The sequence below is a fragment of the Theropithecus gelada genome, chromosome 13, assembly GCF_003255815.1.
Source record: "Theropithecus gelada isolate Dixy chromosome 13, Tgel_1.0, whole genome shotgun sequence".
In the NCBI taxonomy this organism is placed as follows: Eukaryota; Metazoa; Chordata; class Mammalia; order Primates; family Cercopithecidae; genus Theropithecus; species Theropithecus gelada.
The window spans coordinates 44,553,838-44,573,675 of NC_037681.1; the positions used below are offsets into that span (position 1 = coordinate 44,553,838).

The 19,838-nt window shown below is 43.8% G+C and overlaps 1 protein-coding gene across 6 annotated transcripts in view; it reads right to left on the reverse strand.

Annotated features, from left to right (window-relative positions):
• The window catches only part of ITSN2 (intersectin 2), a 155,570-nt gene that overhangs the window by 11,994 nt on the left and 123,738 nt on the right, over positions 1-19,838 (reverse strand). For all 6 annotated transcript variants that reach the window (XM_025353792.1, XM_025353789.1, XM_025353786.1 and 3 more), the window contains 3 exons: positions 6,031-6,152; positions 3,017-3,123; positions 1,323-1,506 (listed from right to left, as the gene is read on the reverse strand). In XM_025353792.1, the coding sequence (XP_025209577.1) occupies positions 1,323-1,506; positions 3,017-3,123; positions 6,031-6,152 (413 nt within the window). The remainder of the gene's footprint in view (positions 1-1,322; positions 1,507-3,016; positions 3,124-6,030; positions 6,153-19,838) is intronic.

The window sequence follows — 19,838 nt, forward strand, 5'->3', positions numbered from 1 at the left end:
TGATATAATTTGTGCTTTTTATCTTTATTATTGCCTCCATTTTCCTTTTGGAATTTCTATTTTCTGCCTAAACATCTTTATAGTTTCTTCTTCTTTTCTATTCTTTTCTGACAATGAAAATGTTTAAATTATGTACTCTCTCCCTTAAGTACTGATATGGCTGTTGAATAGATCCCAATATGCAGTATTTCATGAACAAAAAAACCCAACAGGAAATATGAAAAAAAGCCAGAAAACAGATTTTACTTTCTATTTCCTTACCATTTTAACAGCTATAATAATAGTTTCTACTACTGAACAACATTAATGCAAATGACTTCTCAAAATGTGACTTTCTATTGTGATAACTTATATGAAGGGTTTTGTTGACTCATTACATTATACGCAGTGTTTTCTCTCTGAGTACAGCTGTAGCTTTACTTCTCATGTTTAACTTGTGACGTGGCATCATGGAACTGATCCCTTCTTCTTCTGCTCATCAGTTTCTGGAAGCTTTGATGACGTCTGTGCACACTTCTGGTATATGTACAGGATCACAGATACGCATTTTATATATTATCCTAATTCCTGTTTCCTACTCTCATTTCCTTTTGTCCCAGTTTATTCATCTAGTTATTTTAAATTTTATCTTGTTGCATTTTATACGTTTGAGTAAGCTATTTTAGGGCCGGGTACGGTGGCTTACACCTGTAATCCCAGCACTTTGGGAGGCCAAGGTGGGCAGATGACCTGAGGTCAGGAGTTCGAAATCAACCTGGCCAACGTGGTGAAAACCCATCTCTACTAAAAATACAAAAAGTAGCCAGGCATAGTGGCACATGCCTATAATCCCAGCTACTCTGAAGGCTGAGGTAGGAGAATCTCTTGAACCTGGGAGGCAGAGGTTGCAGTGAGCCGAGATCACACCACTGCACTCCAGCCTGGGCAACAGAGTGAGATTCTGTTTCAAAAAAAAAAAAAAGAAAAAAAGTCAGCTATTTTATACTCTTTCTGGAATAAGACAGGTATTAAATGAATGCAATTTACAAAATTAAGAAAGTGACATTCTGGGTGTTTCTTGGGAGTCTAAAGTAGCTGATAAGTAAGTATGCTTAAAAAAAACACTCTGTTATTAGATGGGGAAAAAGTTATGGTCCCAGTGCCAGGAAGAAATCAGGTCTACAAAAAGGCGACACAAAACAATGGGAACATTATCTGCCGTTCTGGTGTTTCCTTTGATGGGGATGCCCTTCTCCACTGCCGGGATTCCCTGCTGGGCTGTTGTGTGCTGTTGCCCCCAGCCTCAGAAGGAGCCTGCCATGCAAGGCCCAGAGTGGAATTACCTTTAAAAATTCTTTGAAGTCTGTGTCTTCATCTGTCTTCTGCTGTAGCAGAGCTGCTCCATTAAGCTGGCAGCTGCAGAACCTGATGTAGGCCTGCATGTGGGACAGCTCAGCCGCCAGGATGTCCCCAACCATCTGCACCGGCATCTTCTCGCCCCCGGTCTTCTTCCGCACCCGCAAAGCCCTGCAAAGAACACACCCTCATTCTGTGTTTCTAAGTGAATGTCTCAGCTAATTGAAGGATGAATCCCATGGCAGATGGCAGAGCAATGGTAAGGATAACCAGTGAGTTACCTGAGACCCTCTGGCACTGGGAAGGAAAAGTCGAGAGGAAGAGGAGATAGCCTGGGCCAAAAGCTCTGCTGGTCAAGCCAACCTGGGTGTGATGTTAGCAGAGAAAAAAAAAGTAAATAAAGTCCATACACTTGGGTGGGCCGGGCACTGTGGCTCATGCCTCTAATCCCAGCATTTTGGGAGGCCAAGGCAAGAGGATTGCTTGAGCCCAGGAATTTGGGACCAGCTTGGGAAAACATAGTGAGACCCTGTCTCTACAAAAAATGAAAAATTAGCTGGGCATGATGGTGCACACCTATAGTTACAGCTATTCCAGAGGCTAAGGTAGGAGAATCGATTGAGCCCAGGAGTTCAAGAGTATTGAGCTATGATCACGCCACTGCACTGCAGTCTGGGTGACAGAGTGAGAGCTTGCCTCTAAAAATAATAAAAATAAAAATAAATTTTAAAAATGTACACCTGGGTGGCTGGGCGTGGTGGCTCACGCCTGTAATCCCAGCACTTTGGGAGGCCGAGGCGGGTGGATCACGAGGTCAGGAGATCGAGACCATCCTGGCTGACACGGTGAAACCCTGTCTCTACTAAAAATACAAAAAATTAGCCCGGTGTGGCGGTGGGCGCCTGTGGTCCCAGCTACTCAGGAGGCTGAGGCAGGAGAATGGCGTGAACCCGGGAGGTGGAGGTTGCAGTGAGCTGAGATCGCGCCACTGCACTCCAGCCTGGGTGACAGAGCGAGACCCCATCTCAAAAAAAAAAAAAAAAAATACACTTGGGTGTTTCAAGGCCTTTAGAATTGTTTTGGTTTCACCTTAGCTTCTTGGCAAAGTTTCTTTTGAAAGATTCTAACTTGTTCTCAGTTGAACGAAGAAGGAAATTTTCAGTCTGTAAGAGAAAAAAGGGAGCAGGAGCCGCAGGGGCCAGGTGTGGAGGCGGAGGGGCACTATCTCCGAGGGAAGCTGGGACTGCTCATCCTCCCTTGGGGGCCTGTCCTCACAGCCACGAAGGATGGACAGTCACCCCAACAACAGAACCTACATGAGGATGGAGACTTAGGAGAGCACCAAACTAGGCAGTTTTACCTGCACTGCGAGCTGCAGCTCTCCTCTGACTCTTCTGCCCTGCCAGGGTCAAGGATACCTTATATCTTGGAATCATAGATTGATATGTTGTGTAATGATTTAATCTTTTCTTTACCAAAATATTTTGTTATATTTCTTTACTTTCTTCAGTACTTATGTATCTTACAGTCACAGGACATTTCATCAAATGATAATAAAATAACAAGCCTGAGGGAGCGGCTGAAGTTCCTTTGCTAAGAAGCCCCTGCAGAGGGTTTTGTGTGAGTCTCAGTCTGGGGCCTCTGGGGTCAGCGGCAATGACAGGTGATGCTCAGCACTCACTTCAGCAGCTTCGTGTTGGACATGATGAGCTCTTTCCAGTTAACAAAAATCAGGGCCATCTCCCCTTCAGTGAGAAAGCCTGACTCTGCCATGCGTTTCTGAAAAACCTAAAGTCAAAACAGAAAAACTAGTTAGCTTAAGTGTGGATACACAGCCTACGTGTGGTCTAAATCAAACAATGTCTTCATAAACTGAAACTAACCAGATCAAACAATGTCTTCATAAACTGAAGCTAATCATCCAAGTAAGCATACTTATGACACATTTTATATTGCATAATGTTCTTTCTTTTTGCTAGCGTAGCTCCTATCAAGGCTGATTCCAAGGACTGAATCTAGTAATCTCCTGGTTAAGAGGAGATTGTCAGATTTCTCTCTTAGGGATGTTATGAAGGTTAACTAGAGCCAAGGGCATAAACACCTCTGCACTGTATGAGCTTGCAGAATTGAGAAAGCAGGCCATTGTTAGGCGGAGCATCTCAGAGTTCTAGACAACAATTTATGAGACATTCAACGGGAGAACCAGAGTAACAACTTATGCCACTCCTAAGAGAACTCTAAGCAGATGTGAGTTTCAGAAGTTGGCTCCTGAGGAAGAAGTAATAATACTCTACATCTGTATTACATGACACTTGAGGATTTACAAAGCACTGATATGTACAAATATGCAGATGCTTATGTGTATGTACACGCATGTGTGTGTGTTTGCAGGGTTCTCAATTAGCTTCACGGGTGATGGAGGTGAAACTGAGTCAGGTATTGTTATTCCCGGTTGACCCATGAAGAAGTAAAGGCTCAGAATGAGACTTGCTCAAGGTCACAAAGACTGAGGACTACAATTCAACTCTTTTTGATTCTAAATCTAAGTTTCTACTGCATAACTGAGATTCCTAGGGAATGAATGACTTTAAACACCTTAAGGAAATAGAGAAGTTATCTGAGACACTCTTCTCCTATGTCATCTTTCCAAAATGCCCATGACATGCTGCTCTCTACTAGAATCACTCAAAGCTCTCCACTGTCCGTGTGATAAGACGCAGACTCCTCCTGGAGGTTCCAGGGCCTATGAGACCTGCCCCCTGCCGACCTCACCAGCCTGGCCCTCAGCTACTTCACACTCCAGTCACCCTGGATGGCCTGTAGGCCCCTGAATCCCTCCACACATGCCGTCCCACTTCTGTTTCCTCCTCCTGGAGTAGCAAACTTGTCCTTGTCCAAAGCATAACTGGGAATTCCTTCCTGGCTGGGGTGGTCACTACCCCCTGGTTTCAGCCTTGCTGGCCCCACTGTACCTCTCTCCATCTGCCAGGACTCTGACCTCCTGGGGGACAAGAACTTGCTTTCATCTCTGTTCTCTGGCATGGCCCTTTGCACATCGTGGTTTGTAATTCATGTTTACTGAGTTGAGTTGAACATGGATTCACAGAATTCAAGTAAAAGTGCTGGGCACTCTCGAAAGAGAGTTTTACAGTTCCAGATCACACTGGAAACACCAGGCCACTCCTGTGAGAGCAGCCCTGGAAAGACGGCCGGCCTGCTCGGAGGCTGCTGTGGAGGGACAGAGAAGCGTCTGGCTGTCCATCTGTTTGTTTATTTGCTGATTCGTTCATGCCCCTCTAGCCATCCATGTAGCTGCTTTGTGCCGGGCTTGGTGAGGTAAACAGATGGGAATAAGATGGTCAGGCCTCTGGGAACCTTCATGAGGATGGTCATAAGAAGGCCTCACCTGTGAACGGTGCTTTTCGCCCTGAATCCTGGACCCGGACCTGACGCTTCACTCCTCAGAGTATGGGGCAAGCACCCAGTGCCTGCTCACCTCTGGTTAGGGAGACCGCCACACCTACCTACAGTCCCTTAGGATTGGAATGTGACCAGCAGCAGGGCTGATCCTTGTAGGGGGTCAAAATGATGGGCTTTTCTTCTAGGCCATCTGTCCTGGCCAGAGAGGTGCAGACGTAAACACACCTAACTCACTGACTGCTTACGGAAAGGCTGAGCGAGGGCCAGGATAAGTTGTGGGAACACAGGATGGAGGCTGCACAGTCCCTGCTCTCAGGGAGCCACAGGCTTGCAGGGAAGACAGATATCAGCAACTGAGAAGTGCCATATAGTTTGCATGGGAGGGGATATTCCATGTCTGGATATCCCAGGCATTAGGCCTGCGTTTAAGGTGGAGAGTGAATCCAGGGCAGGGCTTGCTGGGGAACAGCCGCAGAAGGACGCAGCCTCTGCTCCATTGTGCTAGGAAAGGCATGGCAGGTATACGCTGCACCCGCTGGGTATGTGGGGGTGGGGGACGCCTGTTCTTTTCAGGTCGTTTGTTAATTTAACTGGTCTTCTCACCTGAGGGTCTGTACACTGGGAACTGAAAGGCATGGGAACGAAGGTATAGTAGAAATAGAAAGTCTTATTTTGTTCACTGAAGCACAAATCATTTTAAAGTGCTACTTGAATAAGGATAGCTGTTATCAGCATAGAGGTCACTGGTGTAAATAAACAGTAGCTATGTGATATTTGGGAACTATTTTACAGTATGCTCCCATTGGGTTTTCCAAACTGATACAAACATGAGGTGAACACTTCCACTGTTTCACAGTTCCTCCAGAGATACCAGTTTACGAAAATGTCAGATGTTAAAACAGACATTAGGCAAATATCTGAGGAAGCTACGGTCTGCCGTAGGCCCTTCCCATCTACTCTATCCCCGTCCTTCCTTGATGGGGCTCCTGCCACATCCAGCGAAGCCATGCGAATGCCCTCTTGTTCTCCCGCTTCACTCTGAGTGACCTCATCTGGGGGAAAGAGCTCACTAGAGACTTTCAACCTGAAGCATTATCCGGCAGGCAGAGACGGCATTTGGAGGGTGTGAGAGCTTCCGTCCCTATCTGTGAATTCACACATCCAAAGTGCTGCCTTGCTTTGCCTCTGCGTGGAAGCAGCCCTGAGTCTGGTTCCCACCGTCTCTCGTGGGAGACAGCAGATACCCCGAGCGCTAGCCAGCAGCAGCCTCCTCACCTCGACGACGAGCTGAAGGTCAGCCATGTACCGCTCTTCGGTCTGAATCAGCTCGTGAATATAGCCCTGTCTTTTCCTCTCAATTGGCTGCATTGTGTCCAGGGTTTGCAGATCAGCACACCCTGTGGAAAAAACAGGGTAGTTTAAAATATTACTTTAGTCAACTTTGTAGAAAATAGACATTTGTCAGCAGACATGCTGGGTTTACAAATGCTGCTTTGAAAGAATGACGCAGCCTTCAAAAGAGCGCTGGTAACTTCTGCAGAGCGGCATGCGTACGCGGAGAGTTGGCATTAATGAGCCAGCACTCACAGCTCCAAAGCGGCAAATCAGCAATGTCTGTAACATTTCAATGTGCTCCTAATTTCTTTTCAGAACTGTGCAGAGCGTGTGAAGAATCTCACCATCTCCAGACAGTTTTCGAAGTTACTGCAATGATTAAATGAATCAGATGCTTCAGACCACTCCAAACTGCAGGTCATAAGCCATTACTGGGTCATTATATCATTTTGGTTTTTAAAATGCTGGTCAGGCCCAGCATTTAAAAATAAATAAACAGAAATTACCATGCATATGGCTTTTGTAAATCTTGTGAAATGTTTAGTTATATTTGCATTCGAAATGTAAAATAGATTCCCAGATCCTGGTAATTCCCCGAAGACCACTGCCTCATCTCACTAGAACAAATAACTCCTGGTACCCTGCCGATATCCAGCCATAAATGACAGGAAAGTCACAAGCAGCCTCACATCAGGGTGAGAGGTACTGCATTCACTTTGGATCAATTTACAGGCACATCAGAGCCGAACTAGATGTCAAACTATGAAGTGACAGAATTCCAGAGTCACTTAACAAGTGGCTGAGGGCTTGTCTATACACAGTGATGTGGTGAAATACCTCAGGATACCCTTCTTAGAAAAAAAAAGCAAAAGCAGTGGAAGTTGTCAGAATCAAAATGGAGTCACTTGTGTTAAAAATCCTGACAAAGGGCCAGGCAAGGTCATGAAGAGAGAGTTCTCATCCATGAATGCTTGATAACTAGAACTATCACAAAAGACTGCAAAACCACAACCTTGCATAAAGGCCATGGTGACCTTACACAAAAACATCCTGCAAAGGTTATCTGCCCAGCAACTGCCTGTCCAGCCTCGTACTGGTGCCACCCTTGTTATTGATTCTCATGGCCAAGGATAATTATATATATATATAAAATTATGTGATCCTCTTCATTTTTCCTTTAAAAAGTTTTGTCCTCCTTTACCTCTCTGAATATGCACCTGTTGGCATGCATATTCCCACTGCAATAACTATTCTTTTTTTTTTTTTGGTGGGGGTGGGGACAGAGTCTCGCTCTGCCACCCAGGCTGGAGTGCAGTGGTGCAATCTCGGCTCACTGCAACCTCCGACTTCCGGGTTCAAGTGATTCTTCTGCCTCAGCCTCCTGAGTGGCTGAGATTACAGGCGCACACTACCACGCTCAGCTAATTTTTGTATTTTTAGTAAAGACGGGGTTTCACCATATTGGCCAGGCTGGTCTCGAACTCCTGACCTCGTGATCCGCCCACTTTGGCCTCCCAAAGTGCTGGGATTACAGGCATGAGCCCCACGCCCAGTGCAACAACTATTCTAAATGAACGTCAGTTTATCTTAGAGTCTCCCTCTCTGTCATTTAGATTGACAGGAGGCAGCAAGTGCTTGTGTCAGAAAACTGGGAAAGAGACGAATGAAGTAGGGAAGACCTTCTGTAGCTCAGGCAATTAGGAAGGGCAGCAGAGAGAAGGCGCCGCCCTGCACCTGCCAGGACACCGTGCATCCAGCAGGGCGTGTTGCTCTTTCCAATTCCCTTTGCATTTGCATATATTTTGTATGGATCTGGGCTTACAGACAGTTCTAAGGAAGACAGCTTTTCTATATCCTACAGTTGTTGCCAACAGCTTTAAAGAAATTACTCCTACAGAGAACAACAACAAAATAGGACAGGTTATGTTTGGTGTTTCTAAAAAGAAATCATAGACCGGATGTGATGCCTGTAATCCCAGCACTGTGGGAGTCTGAGGCGGGAGGATCACTCGTGCCTAGGAGTTGAAGACCAGCCTGGGCAACAAAGTGACTACCAAAAAAAAAAGCCAGGCTAGGTGGCACGTGCCTATAGTCCCAGCTACTTGGGAGGCAAAGGCTGGGAGGAGTGCTTGAGTCTGAGAGTTCAAGTTTGCAGTGAGCCGTGACTGCACCACTGTACTCCAGGCTAGATAACAGAGTGAGACCCTGTTTCAAAAAAAAAAGGAAAAGAAAGGAACAGGGAAAAGGAAGGAAAAAGTGAATGTAAGGGGAAAGGGAAGGGGAGGAGAGGGGAAGAAGGAAAGAAAGAAGGAAGGGAAGGGAAAGGAGGAAGGGAAAGAAAAGGAAAGGGGAATGGAAGAAAGAAAGAAATGAAAAAGAAAAGAAAAATAAATCATAATGCCACTGTCATGTTCAAAATTGTTAAGCTTTTAGGGGGACAGTATTTTATTATCTTCTGCCAGGGGGAACTGCAGAGAGTGACTGAGTGTTAAACACAGGCTAATCCAAACGTCTGCTTGATGAGGCTGTGGAGCAGGGAGGAGAGGCTTGGTGACCAGACTCCTGGCGAAATGGCTCTGATCCTGGTATGATCCAGTGGTGCTACTCGGTGTGGCCAGGTGATGGATGGAGGGAACTCAGGCCAGTTTCCAAGGTTGCCCCACACCAGTGTCTTACAAACTTCATGTTCTGCTTCCAAGACTTTTGCCACATCCACATTCCATCTCTATTATTATTGACTTAATATTTTTCTCTAAACGTACTCATGTTTGAAGTTAAATGTGCTCATTATGTTTCTTCTAATAATCATTAAAGCAAATATATAATCATTCAAATAAAGCAGGTCCATTTTGTGTACCACTGCGTTGAGTACCATGAGGCTACAACTATCACACTTCGGGAAACAATGATTTACGTTAAAAACCACAAGTGCTGGCCCCTCTATCTGGAATACTACCTTGGAATAATAGGAGGAACCTCAGATACTTGTTTCTAAAGCTGGACTATACATTGCATTAGCTTTAGCAGGACAATGTGGGGACACCCTGGCACGCTATGCCTAGCTGACCCTTTTGCATTTCATCACGATGGCTCTTCAACTTTTTTTTTTGAGACAGTCTCACTGTGTGACCCAGGCTGGAGTGCAGTGGTGTGATCTCAGCTCACTACAACCTCCGCCTCCCGGGTTCAAGTGATTCTCCTGCCTCAGTCTCCGAGTTGCTGGGACTACAGGTGCCCGCCACCACGCCCGGCTAATTTTTGTATTTTTAGTAGAGACGGGGTTTTGCCATGTTGGCCAGGCTGGTCTTGAACTACTGGCCTCAAGTGCTCTGCCCACCTCGGCCTCCTGAAGTGCTGGGATTTACAGGCATGAGCCACCGCGCCTGGCCTGCTTTTAAATTTTTACCCTCTGCTTAAGTTTCCAACCCGACTCCTACCCTCACTTTCAGACGTTCTTACCTCTGATGTCAGGGTAAAAATAAAGACACAAGGCCCCTCTTCCTCCCCTCTGTCTGTCCACTTGTCCCTGTGTCCTTCCTGAGTCAGGGAAGGAGGGGTCCTGTTTCTTTCTAAAGCTAGTCTGCAATTGGCCTCTCCTCCAGGGCCCCTCCCTTTCCTTCGTGTTTCTGTGTTCACTCTTCGCCATTTCCTTCTCAGCCCTATAAACTTTGCTAAGTGTCCCTCTTACCCCACTGTTTGAAACCAACCAACAAGCACCCTTCCTCCAACCCTGCCCCCTCCTCAGCACCGCCTTTCTTTGGTCTCACTGGCAAATGTCACTGGAGGGGTTTACATCCATGGCCAACTCTCACCAGCTCTCCCTGTCACATCTCCACTCGGGATTCTGGTTTCTGCCCCACCGCCCTGACACTGCTCTCGGGAAGGTAATGATGACCTCGGCATTGCCAAGTTCAGCGACCCCTGCTGAGCTTGCACCCTCCTCTGCCGGCCCACAGCACGGGTGCCTTGGATGGAAAGTCTTTTTGGAGGCTCGAGTCCGCCTCTCTCAGCCCTTGCGCCTCTCCTCTTCTTGGTGTTTCCTTCTGTCTTCTGCCTCTGCCGGCTGCCCAGCTTTCTGCTCCCCACAGTCCAGCAAATGTCAAAATAGGCTCCTGACACTTCTGTCCTGTGCAGTCGGATGAATCCAGACAATGAAGCAGACTGTGTATCTCGCTCGCAGGGCCCCAGTGCACACAAGCTTATTAGGCAGTGAGAAACTCTACAGAAAAATTTGATGAGCTCAGAGTTCCCAACACGTATTCGACCACAGAATCCTCTTTTTGAGAGAAGGGAGGGTAAAATCTTTTTTATCCTGAGAAAAGTTCTGATAAACTGAGGAATCTGGGTCTTTTGGATAGGATACACCCCTTTGCCACCCTCTATACCTGCACTGTCAACAGAGTAGCCCTTAGCAACCCGTGACCACTGCACACATGCAGGGTGGCTGCTCCAAATAGACACGCTGTCAGTGTCAAACACACACTCAATTCGGAAGACCTGTTCCAGAAAAACGGAAATGGGAAATGCTGCATTCATAATATATTGATTGCATACTGAAAAGATATTTTGGATAAATTGGATGAAGTAAAAATATGAACATTAATTTCATCTGTTTCTTTTGACTTTTTTAAGGTGGCTACTGGAAAATTTTCAGTTACATATGGGGCTGCATTTGTGACTCACACTTGATTTCTATTGAACAGCTCAAGCCAGCTACCACATATTTTGTGTTCCTTCCCTCACAAACGTTCAACGCCTTTCATTATTTGCAAAATGAAGTCCTAATTCGGTGGCAGAGGCTCCAGAGTCTCCAGAAGCCAGCCTCGGCCTACCCTTCCAGCCTCAGCTCTGACTACGCTGCCCGCCTTTCCAGCCTCAGCCCTGACTACGCTGCCCACCTTTCCTCCCCCAGCCTCATAGGCTGCACACACTTTCCACAGCTCTGTTTTTGCTCCTATTGTATCCTCTGTCCACACTTCATTCTCCACAAAGAACCATCCTTCTTTGGGGGAAATCTTCCCTGTCCCTCTGACACCCCCAGACCTGCCTCTCCTTTGCATTTCCATGGTACTGGTTTGTATCTGTATTTTAACATTACATGTCGTCTAACTGGTGCTGCTGTTAATCTGTGTAGTTAGTGTGTCTGTGGCTCTCACTGCAGATCAGGGACTGTGTCTAACACGTTTCTGTAGTAGCAAGCTGAGCACAGCGTTTTGGCTGCCAGCACTCAGGGAATATTTGTTAGGGGGTAGAATATTGTGTTGGTCCTAGGCCTGTTTGTGCCCAGGCCCATTTCTCTCCTTTTTCCTGTTCTGCTCTGGGCTGCAAAAAAGCCAACCCTGCAGGCTGTTTTTTCTAAGCTTCTGTTCTAGTTGGCCTCTGCCTGGGTGTGACCAATTCTCGAGAGGAACGCTGGCAGGACACTGAATATTACAGGGTGGAGTAGGAAAAATGTCCCCTCTCCAGAAGAGTGACATGATTAAAAAGTTTTCTGTCTGTTAAGTAATGAATGGAAATGCTGGGCTTGCATCTTACACAAACTTGGAGTTCAAGGATTCAGATAAATTAACACAAAAAGTGGCCGGGTGTGGTGGCTCACACCTGTAATCCGAGCACTTTGGGAGGCCGAGGTGGGCAGATCACTTGAGGTCAGGAGTTCGATTAGTGGTAAATGCACTCAGACTTCGTCTGAAAATGTGTTTATAATTTCTCTCTCATCCGTGAATTAGATTTCCAGCTGGACAGTCATTTTCTGTGTTGTGTGTTATATGAGGCCAGTCCAATTGCCGTTCATGTGGTTATTCTGGTTTTTCTTGGTGCTCACTTGAGGTCTGAGCACAAAGGAATCGATATTACTGTAGAAAAATGTTTACTGAATGTAGCTGGAAAATTACACATTTAACATTATTTTCAGCTATTTCACTTTAAAGCAAAAGAACTTCCTAATCTCCCCAGGTAGCCTCCTCTGTTATTTTACTTGACCTATTGCTAACATTTAGTAGAGATGAAACCCCGTCTCTACTAAAAATACAGAAATTAGCCAAGCATGGTGGCGTCCGCCTGTAGTCCCAGCTACTTGGGAGGCTGAGCCAGAAGAATCACTTAAACCTGGCAGGCAGAGGCTGCAGTGAGCTGAGATTGTGTCACTGCACTCCAGCCTGGGCGATAGAACAAGACTCCATCTCAAAAAAGGAAAAAGAAAAAGAAAAAGGAAAAAGCACAAAAATTGGTTGCCCACTGGGGATACCCTTAGGGTGACTGGCCAAAGGCATGGCGCAACTGGCCTGGAGGGCCGCACTCACAACTTTGGCTCCACGAGATTCCACAGAAAAACGAAGTCTCATTAAAGATGAGCTCGAAGTATTAAAAAAAAAAAAATTACAAAAAATGGGAAAAAATCCACCGTAAATTTAAAAATGAGGATTAGAACATCAAGAACATATGATAGAACAAAAATACACATGGAGATGTAAAATATATATGTTTAACATTAACTCAAGACACATAATGAAGGGTTTGAAGCCATAGGTAGTCTATTAAAATAAAGAATAAGCAGAGTTGAAAAAGAAAAAAAATGGCAAATATTGTCATGGAAATGATATATTAATAGATTAAATAGCAGATTAAACACATCTTAGGAATTAGTAAACCTAAAAACAGATCTGAAGAGTTACTTAAAATGCAGCCCAGAAAGAAACAGAGATGGAAGGCTGGGCATGGTGGCTCATGCCTGTAATCTGAGTACTTTGGGAGGCTGAGGCAGGTGGATCACCTGAGGTCAGGAGTTCAAGACCAGCCTGGCCAACAGGGTGAACCGTCTCTACTAAAATACAAAAAATTAGCTGGGCATGGTGGCGGGTGCCTGTAATCCCAGCTACTCAGGAGGCTGAGGCAGGGGAATTGCTTGAACCCGGGAGGTGGAGGCTGCCATGAGCCAAGATCGTCATGCCATTGCACTCCAGCCTGGGCAACAGAGTGAGACTCTGTCTCAAAAAAAAAAAAAGATGGAAAACATACAATGGAGGTTAAGAGACACAGAGGACAGAATGACAAGGCCCAACATACATCTGACAGGTAGTCTAGGAGAAGGGAATAGAAAGAATTGAGAGAGGTAATATTGAGATTATAATGGCTGAGACTTTTCTAGAATTGAAGAATGATACAATGTCCCAAATTCAGAACAATGGCTTCTGATTAGGAAAAAATCAAAAACAAATCCATACCAGAACACCAAAGAGGGAAGAAAAAACATGATTAAACAGTCAGAAAGAAAAACCAGAATAACCACATGAACGGCAACTGGACTGGCCTCACATAACACACAACACAGAGAAAATGACTGTCCAGCTGGAAATCTAATTCACAGATGAGAGAGAAATAAACACATTTCAGACAAAGTCTGAGTGCATTTACCACTAATAGACATGACTGGAAAAACTGTTAAAAGATGTATTTCAGGAAGAAGGAAATTACATAAGAAGGAAAGATAAAAGAGATATGAGTAATGGTGAGCCAAAATACTAGTAAATGTGTAAGAAATCAAAATAATCACTGACTGTATAAAACAACAATAATAATGACTAAGTTGGCAGGTATAAATACAAGGTGAAGTTAAAACACAAAAATATAATAACATGAAAGACAGAAGAGAATCATTAGCGATAAATCATCCTTGCATTGATCAGGAGAAGGAAGAGATATTGATCAAAGGTAAACACATATGTTAACAATGGAAAGGTAACCACTCAAAGAACAGACATAGAATACATAATTTCCCAACCAGTAGAGGGCAATAAAAGAAACAAAGAAACTTAATCAGTGCAAGGGAAAAAGAGGCAAAGAAAACGACTGGTAAATAGAAAATACATAATAAAATAGATACAAATAAAAGTATTAAATTGTTTTAATCAATGTAAATGGCTTAAATCTGTCAGTGAAAAGAAAGGCTCTGGATTAAAAATCAGGTCAAAGAAATGTTGGAAGTAGTAGGCTAGAAAAAGCTAGCCAAATAAAAATTCTAAAAGCAACTGGGGAGGTTTTATTACAACAGACAAATTAGGCTTTAAGGACCCATATGAGATGGTAGAAACAATTCACCAGGAACAAGAATAATTCTGATCTTATTTGCAACTAACAGGAAAGCCTCAAAGTGTAAAATAAAAAACTAAGACCCGTACCCCACCTCCCTCCAAAATAAAAAAGAAAAAGAAAAAACTGACATATCTATAATCACAGTAGTAGAGTTTAATATAGTTCTCTCAATGAAAATAATGAGAATATGAAATATTTGAACACTATTAACAAGGTTAACATAGGAACACACATACAAGAGACTATACATTCTTTTGAAGAGCCCACAGAACCAGGCCAGAGGTGCTGGCTCACGCCTGTAATCCCAGCACTTTAGGAGGCCGAGGTGGGCAGATCACTTGAGGTCAGGAGTTTGAGACCAGCCTGGCCAACATGGCAAAACCCCATCTCTACTAAAAATGCAAAAATTAGCTGGGTGTGGTGATGGGCGCCTGTAATCCCAGCTACTCAGGAGGCCGAGGTGTGAGAATCGCTTGAACCTAGGAGGCAGAGGTTGTAGTGAGCCAAGATTGTGCCATTGCACTCTAGCCTGGGTGACAGAGTAAGACACTGTCTCAACACCACAAAGAACCCATAGAACCAATTTCAATAAACACCAAGGAATCGATATTACTGTAGAAAAATGTTTACTGAATAAAGCTGGAAAATTACACATTTAACATTATTTTCAGATATTTCACTTTAAAGCAAAAGAACTTCCTAATCTCCCCAGGTGGCCTCCTCTGTTATTTACTTGACCTATCGCTAATGTCTGTGATGCTGATGACCCCCTCCTTGTGAGATCCTTTTTCACTGTCTTCCAGGTCACCACCTCGCCTCTCCTCACATTATCCTCCCACCTCACCGGTCTGCCCTCCCACGGTTCCTTTGCTCGTTCCTCCTCAACTCTCCCGACTTCCAATGTCGCAGTGCTCTAAGGTTCAGTCCTTGGAACTTTCCTCTACATACTCAGAGCCTTGGTGACCTAGTTCATTCTCAGGGCTTATTTATGTACTGATAGGCTCCCAAATTTACACTCCAGCCTGAACATCTTCTCTGAACCTCTTCACATGTTCTGCTGCATACTCAGTATCCCCATTCAGATGTCTAAAAGGCACATCACAGTAACATCCAAAGCCAAACCCCTAATCATCTCCCAACCTGCTCCTCTATGATTTTCCACCTCAGTGGATGGCAATATCATCTCTCCAGCTGCTCAGGCCACCTGATACTTCTCACACTTCACATTCAATCCACCTGCGGGCTCCATCTTCCCAATACATCCAGATCACTTCTCACACGTCCCCCACGGCCGTCCTGATCCAAGTTATCATCTTGTGCTTGGATTACTGAACTAGCTTTCCAATGGCTCTCCTGGCTTCTGATCCCTTCCCCCTCTTTAATCTGGCAAGGCAGAGCAATACTGTTAAAACACATCAGATCATGTCACTCCTTTAATTAAAACCCTTGGCCGGGCGCGGTGGCTCACGTCTGTAATCCCAGAGCTTTGAGAGGCCGAGGCAGGTGGATCACCTGAGGTCAAGAGTTGGAGACCAGCCTGGCCAACATGGTGGAATCCGGTCTCTACTAAAAATATAAAAATTAGCTGGACGTGGTGGTAGGCATGTGTAATCCCAGCTACTTGGGAGGCTGAGGCTGCAGAATCGCTTGAACCCAGGAGGCAGAGGTTGCAGCGACCGGAGATTGCACCATTGCACTCCAGCCTGGGCGACAAGAGTGAAACTCTGTCTCAAAAAAAAAAAAAAAAAAAAAAGAAGAAGAAGAAATAAAAATAATAAAAATAACAAAAACTCTCCAATGGGTTCTTCTCACTCCAGGCAAAAGCCAAAGTTCTTATAAATAGCCCACAAAAACCTAAACAATCTCCCTTATTTCCTAGGTCACACCCAGACCCTCGCTTCCTCCTTCTCTCCTGCTCTTCCCTCCATTTCCACCACACAGGCCTCTGCACTATTCCTCAGGCACCACAGGATGCTCCTGCTTCAGGTATTTTGCATGTGCTACCCCCTCTGCCCAGAATGATCTTCCAGATATCCACGCGGCTCCCTCCAGATATCCTCATACCCCTCCAGTCTCTGCCCCCCGTCACCATCTCAGAGAGGCTTCATCTGAGTATTTTATTCAAAGTAAAATCCCTCTGGATCCACCTCCCTGCAGAACTCCCGTTCCCCTTCCCTGCTTTATTTTTCTAAGACACTACACACTTCATTTTGTTTGTTTTCTGTTTTAGCCTACTCAAACACCAGCTCCAAGATGGCAGAAATTTTTGTTTGTTTTATAATTTGCCATATCCCCAGTGTCTGACACACAGGAGGGCTTCAATAAGCATTTATGGAACGTGATATGAAGATAAACTCTGAGCTGCAGGAGACAGTGCAGCAGTGTTAACTACAGGCAGTCAGAGAAATTGACGAAAACTTCCTGGTAGGTCCTCTCTGGTAGACAGGAAGAGTGGGCAGAGGAAAGATGAGAGATCACAGCTACTGTCATGTTCCCAGAGGAGTAATTAGTAGTGGGCTGGGCCACAAGACCCATCCCCATGCTGTGGGAGGATGTGGAGACTGAGAGACAAGTTATGAATCGTAAGTAAGTCGCAGCACAGTTGGGAACCACTATTCCAAGTTACAGTGCAAGCAAGAAGCAGCAGCAAACAAGAGATGCCTAGGAAAGGAGAGGGGAAAGATCTGGGCAGATTCCAGGAGGTAAAGGACAAAAGACAATCTGTGATGACGAACACAGAGAGTGCTTGTTCAGATTATGTCACAAGTCCCAGAAAAGTCCTTGCCCATTTGGAGGAGAGCAGTGCCAGTGAACAATGCTATTCTCTGTGCCCAATTATGCAGCCAGAGTATCACATAATGGTTTCCAGTTATACTGTGAAGCTCAGTGAAAAGATGAGACTTTAACAGTAAATCTAGATGAATAAACTGCATTTTCTGAAGGCTATCTTTTTACTGAAGTTTTATCAGGACACTAGCAAATTACAAGATATTTTATTTTGTAAAAGAATAGCTTTTCATCCACTTAGCAAATATTTATTGAGTACCGGGTAGCATGCTTCCACCACAAAGCCAAAGACATTTGTTTTTCCTTTTGGAAATTTAAATAATTACTGGACAAATTTCTAAATTCATGTCTTTTTGAGGCCTGTCAAGGTCTACTCCATTAGGAGTTATGTTGCTCATGTAAGCACAAAAAGGAAAGAAGTTCAAATCATATTTTAATGTTGCAGACCATCAGAAAGTAAACTATTTGGCTCAGAAAATAGTCATATTCTAGAATTTCCAAAAGCAACTGTATTGACAAGTGCAAGATAAAGAAAAATTTTATTGGTTTTATTTTTACTTTTGAATTTACTGTAAAAGGTCATAAGCCTAAGACAGCAACAACCTCCTAATGATAGACAAAAGGGCAGACCTGGCCTCACAGAGCAGTTAGTTCAGGCTAAACTCTGCAGCAGCCTTCTAACCTGCCAGACTTGTACCATGACTCAAGTGACGGAGTTAATGTGAGATGCAGGATATAGAATATTATAAAGAGATATCATGAAATAGTAGTTTCATCATGTTAGAACTTTCAATTCTAACAATAAAAATAACTGTACCAATGTGTATATACTGATTTACAACCCCTTAACAATCCTCTGAATAACAGATAACAACTCTGACCCCTGCTCTATCAGTAAATAGAGAATCTGAAGCTTGGTGGTGAAGAGACTTACCAGAGAAATTAGAGCTACTACATATCTAAATCTAGGTAACTTGTTTCAAGTCTTATATTTTGTAATGGCAGGCTATTTAAAATGGTGCTTACATTGCAATCACTGGAGATTCCATGTATAAACCTACCAGGTCCTAAGCTTGGTGAACTGAATTTGAAAGGCAAAAAAGGTTTAGGATAAATATTCTGAATGCCAAAGCCCAAAGCAATGAAAAAGCAAACAAGGCCCTTACTCTCCTTTAACTCTTTGTTATGTCTAAGTGACATAATTGTTCCCTTACACACCCTTCTGCTCTGTCACACACACAGTTAGGCCCTTGTATTTAATAGCCAGTTCCAAATAGACTGTTTCATGCACTGTAGCACTTTGTATGAGTACACCGATTACTATAGCTCTGTCCTTGGGCAGTAGGGGTTTCATATGCACATAGATATTTTTTGTTAGTATGACTGAACAGCTTATGACACTATTAATCTCCCCCAGTAGTACATTCATATGACTCGTATCTTCCACTTGTTTATGACTACATACATAACTGGAGACTTCGCCCCAAATTGCTGAGTTTAGGACACACAAATTCTATAGCACTGTCTGACTCTGACTTAAGGTGGCTAATGGATGACCACTGGTGACACAGGGATCCCAGTGGCAGGTTCTTCAGTACCCTGGAATGTACCTTGACCAGCTTGGATTCATTTAAAGCAGTTAATTTTCTTCACCCTCCATCTTGCAATTAACTGATGACTGTTCTGCTTTTGTGGTTGGGAATAAGAGCAGCTCCCAGTTAATGGAAAGCAGCATGAGAGAATGAGTTCTGGACTCAGATCTGGACGCGAGTTCCAACTCTACCACTTACTCAGACAACCCAAATGATTAGTTCATCACTTGGTACACAGCAAATGTTTACTAAATGTTAGCTGTTATTTCTAGTATCTATTATGTGTCAGACATTAAACTAGTGCTTTACAAACCCCTTAAGTCTCATATGCAATATGGGTATTATTATTCTCACTTATACGGACCAGGCTAAGGCTCGGAGGGGTGAGCTGGCTGAGACAGGAATCAAAGCAATCCTCCCACTATACTTCCCACTGCACTCATTTATCCTTCTCTTTGAAAGAGTAAGTGATTTTTGCCTTTTGACAAGCATTAAAACATCTCTCTGAAGAATGTCCTTCATAATTTGTTGTTCTTTAAAGCAAAGTTTAAAAAGTGATTCTAAAACTGATTCTAAAAGTTTATACGAAGAGGCAAAGACCCAGAATAGCCAACACAAAATTAAACGAGAAGAATAAAACTGAAGAACTGACACTACCTGACCTCAAGACTTACTATAAAGCTGCAGTAATCAACACAGTGTGGTACTGGCAAAAGAATATACAAATAGATCAATGAAACAGACTAGAGTCCAGAAATAGACCCATATAAATAGAGTCAATTGACCTTTGACAAAGGAGCAAAGGCAATATAATGGGGCAAAGATAGTCTTTTCAATAAATGATGCTGGAACAACTGGGCATCCAAATGCCAAAAAAAAAATATTCTTTAAAATGAAATGTAGACACAGGCCTCTACTCTTCACAAAACTTAACTCAAAATGCATCACAAACCTAAATTTGAAACACAAAACCATAACACTCCTAGAAAATAATGTAAGAGAAAATCTAGATAACCTTGGGCTCAGTGATGACTCTTTAGATATGATACCGAAGACACAATCCATGAAACAAAGAGTTGATAGGCTGAACTTCATTAAACGTAAAAACTTTCGTTCTGCAAAAGATGTGGTCAAGAGAATGGGAAGACAAGGCACAGACTGAAAAAAAAACTTGCAAAAGACATATCTGATAAAGAACTATTATTCAAAATATGGAAAGAACTCTTAAAAGTCAACAATAAGAAAACAAATAAAAAAATGGGCCAAAGACCTTAACAG